This window comes from Sebastes fasciatus, chromosome 7 (genome assembly GCF_043250625.1).
Source record: "Sebastes fasciatus isolate fSebFas1 chromosome 7, fSebFas1.pri, whole genome shotgun sequence".
NCBI lineage: Eukaryota > Metazoa > Chordata > Actinopteri > Perciformes > Sebastidae > Sebastes > Sebastes fasciatus.
The window spans coordinates 31,215,717-31,227,676 of NC_133801.1; the positions used below are offsets into that span (position 1 = coordinate 31,215,717).

Genomic DNA, 11,960 nt, shown 5'->3' on the forward strand with positions numbered 1-11,960 from the left:
TGTTCTCCTAGGGGTCTAGGTGGGCTCCGTACGATACCAATATATCGTCATGCGTATTCCGTTTCGCCGTCTTGCCATTTCGTTGGACTGTTTGTTTGTTTTCCGTTGCCATCTAGAAGGTGTTGTCCGTCTGCCGTCTACCGTCTGCCTGATTCCATGTGAACGCAGCATTAGTTTTGTTAGTTTGTTATTAGTTTTATTTTGCACACAGCTGACCTATATTGACCCCATCCCCCAACCTTTGCCCTGTGTAAAGTCAGCTCTTTGATAAGTTCATGCAGTGAACATTTCTGTTGCTTTACTTTGAGGAGAAGAACATCAGAGTCTCCGATCTCGCTCAAAGTCAGTTCTGTCAATTTACACTGAGGCCCAAATGTCGATGATGATATACACATTGTTGTTCACATTGTTCACGGCAATAACACTTGTTGCTTTAACTGGTTCAATTCAACATCACTCATGTTGAATTCTTCAATTATGAATATCTCTTTGTTTCATTTTAGTTCTACTTAGTCAAGCTTAAAATCCACAGTAACGTCTTGGCATTTTCAGCAAACTGATGCTGTAGAAATAACATAACTGTCTCTGTGTATCTAAAGCTGCAGACTTTATTCCCTGGAAAACACTGTCGTCAGCTGTTCTCTCTCTGTGCCCGCTAACATTTCACACAGACTGAAAACTAAAACAACTGCTGTGGTCAACAAAACACAGACAGTTTTATACGTTAATGACACCACAACAAGCTGAGGAAAGTTTTCTGACCACATCCCCATTTTGTTTTTGATCACAAATGGTTTATTTTAAAAAAGAAGATAATAGGCCAGAGTCAAAGCCATTGCTTTCTATCAGTGGTAGGCATTAAGCTAGTCGCCACAGGAAGTCTCCCTTTCTTGATGTGTTGATGTGGAGCTTTGGTGGAATGTGGAAGTTGGCTGACGTCCTGTCTAGTTGAAAGTCACTCTGCATTTTTAACAAGAAGACCGACAGCCTCAAGGGGGTTGAAACCTTTAAATATTTATATTATATTATAAGTCTGACAATATCAAGGTGTTCTTAAATCCACATTTTCTGCCAGTTTCACCATCAGCTTGACTATTTTGGTTGTAGTTTGAGGAAACTCTCTTTGTGAGGATACACTGCTCCAGTATTCCTTCCATTCGTAGCTGTGAGGGGAAAAACTCCCTCAGAGACTGCCCCCTCCCTGAACCTGCACTGCATGGTTGCGTGAATGTGTGTATACGGTATGTGTGTGTGTGTGTGTGTGTGTGTGTGTGTGAGGGCATGTGTTTGTGTTAGAGAAGAGACTGTGCTTTTACTTCTTGGTACTTGGTAACTCAAAGCCGTTCTCTGTTGCAGGGTGAGACTATGGACAACTTCAACTGGGGTGTTCGTAGACGCTCCATGGACAGTCTGGACCGGAGTGACCTGCTGCCCCTGGAGGAGAGCCAGCTGTCCAGCAGCATGCCCAGCCTCAGCAAGATCACCCATGAAGACTCAGACGAGTCGTCTGAGGAAGATTCCCTCATCGCCAGCCAGATACTCTCCCACTCTCAGCTTGTAAGTTCACCTTTCGTTTTGTATGCCAATAAATGAATGTCATAATGAAAGGCAAACCTAGCTTTTGAAGCATCAGGGAAATTATCCTTATCGCAGGATATCTGCAGGTCTCGAATAGTTTTCAAAAACATTGAAATTAGCTTTAAAAAAAAGGCTTAGAATGTATTAAAACTTCTTAGATTTAATTTTGGGAGACGTATTTCGCTAACTAACGGCTGTTTAATCCTTTTTTGTGGAGGTGGGATTGTAAAATTTTACATTAAATTGCATTCTATGTGGTATTAAAAATTTAAATTCTTACATCTAACCCTCTGAGACCCACAATATACCCATTTTTGTCTTTTTTAGGGGGTGTACAAGGGGTCTTTAGGGGGAGATAGCAGGTCAACAGTAGATGTCATATAGAAGTGGTGAACATCATCTGAAAGCTGGAGACCTGAAGATTAATTTAAGATGCAGCTCAGCACTGTGTGTCAAGTTGTTCTAGTCATAAATCAGAAATAAACATGAATTAATTAATTTAATTAAATTGTGAAAGGTTATAAGTGCTTAGAACATTATGATAGAAGTATATAATGGCCATTCCCATGCTCACTTATGTCTCATAAGTTGTTGCGGCAATTTTTGGGTTGATAACATTTGTTACACGTTTGGTGCTAAATTTAAAAAACATTTACCACTCGAGAACTCATGAAAATAATCAATAATCCCTCCAAAATAACACATTAAGACACCAAGCGATGAGGAACACCATAGAAAAAAGTCCATGCTGTGATTTGGTATCAAAAAGTTTTGACACTGAGCTTTCTGCAAGAATTACATTTTTCGGCGATTGGATGGCGAGCGCTGTTCTGGAAACTGCTCAGAAACCCCCTTATTGTCAATCTACCTAGGAAAGCCATCCATCCTCTGAATGCTCTAGGTCTGTAGTTTGTGGCTGTAAAGTTTCATGAGGCCGTGATTATCCTAGAGGTCACCACAGGTCATTTTATATAGTGAGGTCAATTTTTTTTTTTAAATGGTCTCACTAGAATGAAATGGCTACTATGGGGACTAACATCATCACACATGCATTTACAGTGATATCCAATTTCCAAGACTGTTTAGGGACCCCAGTATGCAGAAATATCTAAACACATAATTACAAATATTACAAATATTCAAATATTTTAGTATAGGCGAAAATAGCACATTTATACTGCATGCAAAAAAACAGCATAGATTTTGCCCCAAACTGCATGTGATTATCATAAAGTGGGCATGTCTGTAAAGGGGAGACTCGTGGGTACCCATAGAACCCATTTTCAGTCACATATCTTGAGGTCAGAGGACAAAGGACCCCTTTGAATATGGCCATGCCAGTTTTTTTTGTTTTTTGTTTTTTTAATTTAGCCCCTCTTTGCAGCATGAGCCTGGTACCAATGAATTCCTAACATTTTCTAGTTTCATGTAATATCTACACCTTCACACAATTTGTCACTATCATGACAGTGATTTCAACCATAATCCTAACAAAACATATTAAAATCCAATCGGGAGATGAGATGTACTTTGGGCATTCAGAAGATAAATTCTTTTCATCTCAGACCCTCCATGAGCTTTCCTCTTGTGCCACCTTCAGGTTACTGTCAGCTTTGCACACACAAGATATCTCATAATTTAATTTGCTGAGCACATTCACGCTCCCAAAGGGATAAGATGCCTTTTGATTTTAATGATCACGTAGCTTCTCCTCCGGTGTCGACCACAGGACCACATTTTAATGAATACTGCGGCGTCCAGGGGCTTACTACAGTAGCAGAGCTTTAAAACTTTTGCATCATCTTCGTGTTTTGTTTGCATCATCGTTCTGTTATTCCATGACCACCGGCTAATACTTAGCTAAAGTTTGTGGAAACTGTTGTGGCAGATGGGAAGCCCATGTGTCCATGCAGCTGTCATCCCACTCCTTTCTCGTTCCTGATTGGTCAGCTACTCTACCACTCAGTCAGTGCTTACAGCTAATTCAGGAATGTTGCAGTGTTACAGTTTTCAATCCGGTGTTTTGAGCTGTGCTTTTTTCAGTGTTTCTAAAAAAAACCATTTGTGTTTATTCAAAATGACAGATTGCTATTTAGAGAAGATTTCAACAAATTTGACTTTGTCTCTCTTGCAGATGGTCAACCTCTCTCCGACAGCAGAGAGCAGTAACAGGGACTCTCCCTCTGCTTTTTTTGACACAACTTCAGCCGATTCAACCCCCCTGAGCACCAAAAATCCCAGTTTCGAGGTCCAACCGCCAGAGGACTCGAAGCAGCGGGTGAATAAGGGCTTCAGAGTGTCTGAGATACTGGGAACTACTAACTCCTATCGCAACTCCATACTAGAGTTCTTCACTAATTTCGCCAAATAGGGATCTGTTCTGTTGCATCTTCTCTTGTGAAATGTCTTGGATGTTTTATGTGCTTTGGGTTCGGTCTATGTTAAGTATTACTTTGTGAATTTTTCTACGTTTCCTCCTTCTTCAGAGTAGCGCATGAAGCCGGTCTTTTCTTGGTATTTCAGTCGTCGCATGCTAAAGGAGAATGAACTAAAACAATGCAAGCAGGCAATCTATAACGCTTTGGGCTATGGGCTAGTTTGTGCCTTATTTTAATCGTGGCAGTGTTAGAGGGGGTGGTAGGTCAGTAATAAGAAAAAAACAGTCTCTTTCTTTCTGTGTCTGTCTGTTTAAGGCAATGTGTATACCTAATTGCTTCTGTGTGGGTGGCTCTAAGCAACAACTAAAAACTCTTGGCATGTGGGAGGTCAAGAAAGGTTTACACATTGCCTGTCCCAAAAAACATAAGTGTGCAGGGCCACAACGCTGGCTGAATTCAATGATTTCATTATTTAATTGGCACAATTTATGCACACTGAATTGACCAAATAAAAGAAAAAAACACCACAAGGAGTGCCCATAGGGTCCCACGCCAAGGTTAGTGTGTCCGTTTTACCAACACAATTATCTGTTTAATAATAACGTATAACAGAGGGAACACGTTTCAGTTTATAATAGCCTTTACTGCATGCGGTCTCAGTATTTGGTCATGACTAGTTAATGCTGTCAATTGCTGAGAAAGCATGTGTCCTCCCTGTGTTTTTTTTTTTTAGCATGAGGTGTCACAAGAAGATGAAGACTCCAATGTCCACGAGGACGACCTCTCTCTCTCCATCAGCGAACTACCCCTTGAATTTCACTGTGGTGACAGTTTGACAATGGACATGGTTCACATCGATTACAAAGGAGAACTGGACCTGGACAGCTGCTTACCCAGGTAAATGATGGTCTTCTGCATCAAAACGTGTACTTAGGACACTACTAATTGCCCAGAACAGAACTGCAAGACTAGTCTTACATTACCCCATAAGAAGGAACACAGACAGCATGCATCGTAAGCTCTCGTGGTTACAGGTAGAGAAAAGGCTTGCCTTAAGCACGGTGACGTTCTTTAGCAACAGCATTTATTCCACTGAACTCAAGTTTTTATATAGTCAAATTACCAAATGTGGTGACTTTCACAGCCATTTCACTAGTAATGCAGGTGATGGCCAAATCATGTTACCTCGCCCAAAATCGAATGCCTTAAACAAGACCATCACTTATTGTGTCATCAATCACTGGAATAGCTGCCCTCTTTACATGCGTCAATCCTATAGCAAATCCTCATTCAAATACCATTTAGGAGTGCATTACTTAAAGCTGCAGTAGGTAAAATTTGGAGCAAATATGATCTTAAAAAGTTATTTTTATATAACGGTCACTATATCCTGACAGTAGTGCATGAGACAGGTAATCTGAAAAAAAAAATCATGTGCCTCTGTTTCCTCCGGTGCTCCTAACGGCATCTGCAAGATTTCACAGACCGGAGGAACACAATCAATCAGAGCCGAGCTGGAGCCTTGCCGTCTCTGAGCAGCTGTCAATCACTCACAAATTCCAATCAAAATGGTCAAACTAGGCAGCGCTGATCAAATACGAATCAATAGAGAAAGTTTCAAGCACCGCCCACCAGCCGGAGCAAACGTGCCCATTTTACAGCTAAACAGTACACTACAAGATGTTTCTGAAAACATTTTACGCAAGAAATAGGCATTATGGTAACAAAATATCGATTCATATTTGATCAGCGCTGCCTAGTTTGACCGTCTGATCGGAATTCGCGAGTGATTGACAGCTGCCTCCGTTGAATGAACAGCCAATAGGAACGCTCTCTCTCTGAAAAAGATTTTTTATAGCCTGAAAACAGAGCCATGAGGAGGTGCAGAAGTCTAGTTATATCTGAGAACACAGTGCCCAGGAGGCGAACTGGCACCTCTCCAGCTACCAGTCCACACTCCGTACTTGGTCCTTGTGGGGATTTGAACCGGCGACCCTCCGGTTTCCAAGCCAAGTCCCCACGGACTGAACTGCTGTCACACCATTGGCATCAGCTAATGAGGATCTTTTGAAATAAATAAATAAATAAATAGTTAGGTAGGAAGATAGATAGATAGATAGATAGATAGATAGATAGATAGATAGATAGATAGATAGATAGATAGATAGATAGATGTAGATACCTACTCACAACTTTTCTCAATAATAAATGAAGGTGCATATAAATGACATAAATAACACTTCTTCTTTATGTCCACTCAGTCTCGCCGAGGAGGAGAGAGACGACATGCTGGAGTGCCGATCTTCGCCGCCGCCGTCGCCCTTCTTCTCCGCCATCCTCGCAGCTTTCCAACCAGCGGTGTGCGACGACGCAGAGGAGGCCTGGCGAAGTCACATCAACCAGCTCGTGTCTGACTCGGATGGATCCTGTGCGGTCTACACGTTTCATGTGTTTTCTTCACTGTTCCAGGTATTACTGCATGTAGCCAGCATACACCGCCATCTCATTAACAGTTTGCCTCGTCAAAGTGAATGATTAAAGTGAATGGTGGTAACAGGATTAGTTATCTGGCTGATTAACCTTTAGAGAAAGAGGCTTCCTTTCAGAGCAGGTCTGATTAATTACAAATAGAGGGCACTCTGTGGATGCTTTCAGAGATTCATTAACCAGATGTTGTTCACTTCACTGACCAAAGCTGACAATGGAGAATTTCAGAAATAATGACAGACTGTAAGTGCCTTAAATGATGTAGGAGTGACTTTGACAGTATCACAGCCAGCCTGTTTTTGTTGCTCTGCAGAACATCCAGACCAAATTTTGTTCCTTGACCTGTGACGCTGTGAGTTACCTCGGCGACGGCCTGAGAGGATTAGGATCAAAGCTTCTGAGGTCTTCACAGATGTTGACATCGTGCTCAGAGTGCCCGACACTATTTATTGATGCAGACACAGTGAGTAACCTGAGATAATACTTTTTTTTTTAACAGTATGACATTTAAGTGGTAGTTGAACAAATTCAACAACAGAACTCTATTTCCACAGATTATGTCTTATGGATTCCTGGAAAAAATGAAATTCAGCGTGTTGGAGCTTCAAGAGTATCTTGATACTTACAACAACAGAAAGGAGGCAGCTCTCACCGTAAGGGCTGACAATATTGTGCCTTACAGTCTGAATGTCACCTGTATGTTATCACTGATTTGTTTATGCGCTGTTGTCTCTGTTACCTGCAGTGGTTGAGCGACTGTAAGGCCACCTTTCCCAGGAGCGCTGGCGGTACCGTGGTAACATGTCAACCAGCGGAGCACGAGGACAAGGTAAAACCTTACCATTTAGGAATTTGAACTACAACTCTGACATATTAATTGTTAATGAAAATACTAGTTGGGTAAATTTCTGTGGTTTAGCCAGTGTGCCAACACACAAAAAGCTGTATGATTTTACAGAAAGTAGTTGTTGATTCTGTAAGAATGGAGTTACAAAAATGACTGAAAATACTTTAGATTCCACTTGGACTGACCTTTCATACTGTGCTCTCTGCATTACTGTGTGATACTGTAGCTCTGTGAGTGTTACCTCTAATTTTCTCACTATGTAAATTTTAAGTTTCTGACAACCTTGAGTTGCCACACGTGACCCCATTTACACCTGGCGTTTAAAATGCATTATAGGTGATCGGATAGTGCTTGACCACGTGAAAGTTCACTGGACCGCCGTGACCAGAGAGATCGGCGACACCGCTCTGTCTGTGCTCAGCATCTCCTCTCCTCCTTACTCTATGAATGCAAGTGTAAACGTACCTCCGGCCCTAAACGGTGGCATTTTGAGGCTGATGTGTCTTGCGCATTACGGACCGCCTCTCTCCGGTAATGCCTGGCTGCAAACCTGTGTGTAGGGCAGCCTCCGGAGGCTTCCTCTCAGCCCTTTCAGACAGAGCGATCGGAACTCAATTGAATCTCAATGTGGAGACACATTACTGTATAATACCAGGTGTAAATGTAATCAGGTTAAATCTTATCTAGATACAATCTGGATACGGAATGTGTTTTACCGCCAGGTGTAAAGGGGGTCATTGTTTATCTCATTCCAATGTGCACTGTGGTCATTTTCAGCTGTGCTGGGCATGGGAGCAAGGTCTCTTAAGTTGCTTTTGATCTATCAGTAAACAATTACGCTCACTTCACAACTGAGGAAAGGATCCAGCAAAATGGAAAGTTTTGCTGTTAAAACTTGGTACTTAATAGCTAAGAGATTCCCACCAAAGTGAGTGCAGTTGTGCTAATTAACAGGCGAAATTGTTACTTTGCTTGGCTTTTCTTTTTTTTTTTTTACTTGGCTTTTTGGTTAAAGGTGCCCTGTGGAGTTTTCTTTTTCTTTTTCTAAACGCGCATTTCCCTTCTCATTAAACATTAGCAAAGTTGTAGTTGTTTACTTCCATGTTTAGTAGCTTGTAGTCTTCTTCTACCCTGTCTTTGTAGGCACATTGCAGCATATCTTGCGTTACCGCAACCTGTAGATCAGTAGAATAATGTGACACGTCGGCAGGACTGTGCATCGCATCACCCGCGTGTGCACACGTGCATGCACGTCCTTAAGCGTGTGCACAAGATGAACAAACAGCGCTGCTACAGGTCAAAAACTCCACAGGGGAACCTTTAATTCACGGCGACTACCGGCCCTCCTTTCAGTTCTAATTTGCACATACACCGACCCTCACTTCTCCTCCTCTCTGCATGCCGGTAAAACCTGTGCTAATACTTTTCACCCACTTTCAAATGGAAATGATGAGGAGTTGCATGCCCTTCGTTTGATTCTCTGTTTTCCCTACTTCTTTTCTGTCCTGTAACATGCTTGCTTTGTAGCAAATGGAATCTCTGGCTGTAAGTTGGAAAGACTTGTTCTTCTTTGTTGCTTCAAATGGTCTGCTTTTAAAATAAATCAGCAGTTGTAAAGTCTTCTGTAGAACTGCAGCAGACTGACATCTATTTACAAGTAGTTGTACAGTAGTATGTGAGTTTATTACCCATCAAAATGCAGAACTATACCTGATAAAGTATAAATCAGAAAGAGAAATCCAGCTCAATGAAAAGGCCTCTTGCTAACAGCCACTTCTCTCTCACTTTCAGCAACTGGAGCTCTGTCAAAGACTCTACAAACTCCACTTTCAGCTGTTGCTGCTTTTTCAGTCCTACTGTAAGCTGATTGAACAGGTCCATGTAATAAGCTCTATTCCCGAGGTAGGTACATCGTGCATCTGCTTGTCCTGTTTTAGGAACTATGACACCCACACATCTAATCCATGTCCCTGTTTAATAATATTAATCCCTCTCGACCTTTAGCTGACAAATATGTCCAGAGAGCTAAATGAGTTGAAGAGCAACCTGAGAGTAGCAGCGGCCTCTGTGACGGATGATGAGGCTGGTGGCCACGAGAGCTCCTGCTCTGAGCCCACTTTCAGCTCCTCTGAGGCTGCCGTGCAGGCCATCCTCGAGGGTCTGAAGAACAACGAGTTTCCAACAGCCATCCGGTACATTCGTGAGTGCAGGTGAGAAAAGAAAAAAAAGGCTTGTTTTTTGTTCACGTGAGCAGCGTATACCGTCAAAATCAATCAGACAAATAACATTTTCTTTTTTCGTCGCAGAACAATGTGGCCCAACGACATCTTCGGCAGCCCATCTGAGGATGAGGTCCAGACTTTACTCAACATCTTCTTCAGACATCAGACCTTGGGTCAGACGGGAACTTTTGCTCTGGTGGGCTCAAAACAGGACCTGACAGAAATCTCCGGCAAGTTGATGGAACTTAACGGAGAGATCCGGGACATGATCCGACGAGCCCAAGGCTACCGAGCCATCACGGCTTTCCTCCCAGACTCCAGGGTTTCGGGCTCGACTCTTTGATGGCGGTCTGGCACCCTGTCCCCCCACGCCAAGCCTCTGGTCCTGTCTGGGGCTGCTGCTATCATCTCAGTTGTTAACAAGCACTCTGCTCTCTCCTGGGAATAACCCCCCCCCCCCCTTTCCTCTTCTTGCTCAGAGCACATCAGAATGTCATAAAGTCGGATCTTCAGATGTGCAGCAATACTGTTGTTTTTTAGAAAGATATGAGAGACTTTGCGGTTGCAGAGAAACTTAGGCTTTTATTGCACTAATAATAGAAATTGTCACAAAGCGACCACTTGCAACCGAGGTCAACAACTTTCACATTTAACAAATGACATACCAAAGCTAAGTGATTCTCTTTCAGTTATGTTGTTTTAATTGTCAAGGGAAAATGTGCAATCCTACACGGAAGTGGAAGACTTTTACTGTATCCTGAAAGAATGTATTTGAATATCACAGCATTGGAAAACAAGAAGATTGTTGGTAAAGAAAAAAGGGAGGCTTCATTACTTGGTTCAAGTAGTGGGTCTTTTTGTGTGTTTGTGTTTGTGTGTGCTTGTGTTGTGTGCGGGTGCTCGAGTGTGTGATGTAAACCTGACGACCATCACAGATGGAATTATGGATACTGATTTACAGAAATTGTTCACATTTAACTACTTCGACATGCTGCAAAACTACTGTAACGTCTCCCAAACCCACACTACATGCTGCTGTGTGGGTCACCTGTTACTTCAAACATCTTACTGTACCTTTTAACTGTGCAGCTTTTAGCAATTAGGTAAATTATTTAATATTATTTAGGAAAAAACATGCATTTATCAGATTAGATTTATAGAAAACAAATATTTTGTTTCATCTTTAAACCTGCCAAGCTTGCAAATTCTATGTACTATAAAGTGTAATAGCAATGTTTATGAACAAATACAGAAACTATTTTAACTGAATAATTGTACATAGTGCAATGGGGGGGCTTTGCTCAGACTCATAAGATTGTATTTTTATGAACTTACAATTTGAGTTGCACGTAGAGTGAAAGAGATAGCTATTTGTAAAGCTTCCACAAGAACTGTTTGTTTAGCCTCTCGCCTTGTAAATACTACTGCCTTTGCAATGTACTGTACTTTGGTGTTCTGTACACTTATGTAACAATAAAGATAAAACTTACATTTGTTAACTGTGGTGTCATTTTGTGTGATATTAGTATTGTTGTTTGGTTTTCTCTCATAAATATGGGAACTACTGAACCCTGGCTGAAACCTCTCAGACAACACTTTAGCAGCAGTGGGTAGAATTGGAGGAAATTTGATTTTAAAAAGTTATTTTTTATAAAACGGTCCCTATATCATGACAGTAGTGCATGAGACAGGTAATCTGAAAACAAATAATCATGTGCCTCTGTGTCCTTCGGTGCTCGTAATGGAATCTACAAGATTTAAGGAGAGCAACCAATCAGCTGAGCTGGAGCCTTGTTGTCTCTGAGCAGCTGTCAATCACTCGCAAACTCCGATCAAACGGTCAAACAAGGCAGCGCTGATCAAATATGAATCAATATTCTGTTACTGTAATGCCTATTTCTCGCCTCAAATGTTTTCAGAATCATCTTGTAGTGTACTGTTTAGCTGTAAAAAGAGAAAGGTGTGACTCGACAGCCATGTTGAGATCAGTTGAGGAAATACCAAGCACCGCCCATCAGCCAGAGCAAACCTTCTCTGAAATGACCTGTGATTTGCTAAAGTCTTCCCTCACAAGCTAGATATTTTAAAGCCTGAAAACAGAGCCATGAGGAGGTGCACAAGTTTAGTTTTCTCTCAGAACACTTGAATTACAATATACTGAAAAGTTATAATAGAATTTTTGCCCAATGATGCCAAAAATATTCTGTCTACTGCAGGTTTAAAAGTTGTGCACCACCCAAAAAATGCTTCGATGCATTATAGAGAACACCTCTGACAGGAGCACTTTACACATCAATGAGCAGGAGGACCATGAATGTTGTTCAGCCGGAAATTCTGCCTGAAAGGCTAAATTTAGTGCAATAAAAGGTTTCACGCATATTGTTCTTTCGTTATTGAAGAAAAATTTGACCAATTTGGGCATAATTGCCGGCCACTATTGCAGAGTAT

The 11,960-nt window shown here is 41.6% G+C and overlaps 1 protein-coding gene across 6 annotated transcripts in view; it reads left to right on the forward strand.

The window, feature by feature from the left end:
• frya (furry homolog a (Drosophila)) overlaps nt 1-11,011 on the forward strand; it is a 68,363-nt gene extending 57,352 nt beyond the window's left edge. For 4 of the 6 annotated variants that reach the window (XM_074640292.1, XM_074640293.1, XM_074640294.1 and 1 more), the window contains exons 52-62: nt 1,357-1,557; nt 3,713-3,856; nt 4,690-4,853; nt 6,218-6,425; nt 6,757-6,906; nt 6,998-7,096; nt 7,189-7,272; nt 8,818-8,835; nt 9,082-9,192; nt 9,295-9,500; nt 9,597-11,011. In XM_074640292.1, the coding sequence (XP_074496393.1) occupies nt 1,357-1,557; nt 3,713-3,856; nt 4,690-4,853; nt 6,218-6,425; nt 6,757-6,906; nt 6,998-7,096; nt 7,189-7,272; nt 8,818-8,835; nt 9,082-9,192; nt 9,295-9,500; nt 9,597-9,855 (1,644 nt within the window). In that variant the 3' untranslated portion in view covers nt 9,856-11,011. The remainder of the gene's footprint in view (nt 1-1,356; nt 1,558-3,712; nt 3,857-4,689; nt 4,854-6,217; nt 6,426-6,756; nt 6,907-6,997; nt 7,097-7,188; nt 7,273-8,817; nt 8,836-9,081; nt 9,193-9,294; nt 9,501-9,596) is intronic. The other 2 variants (XM_074640295.1, XM_074640296.1) reach the window with 1 other exon arrangement.
• Nucleotides 11,012-11,960: the final 949 nt, after the last annotated feature.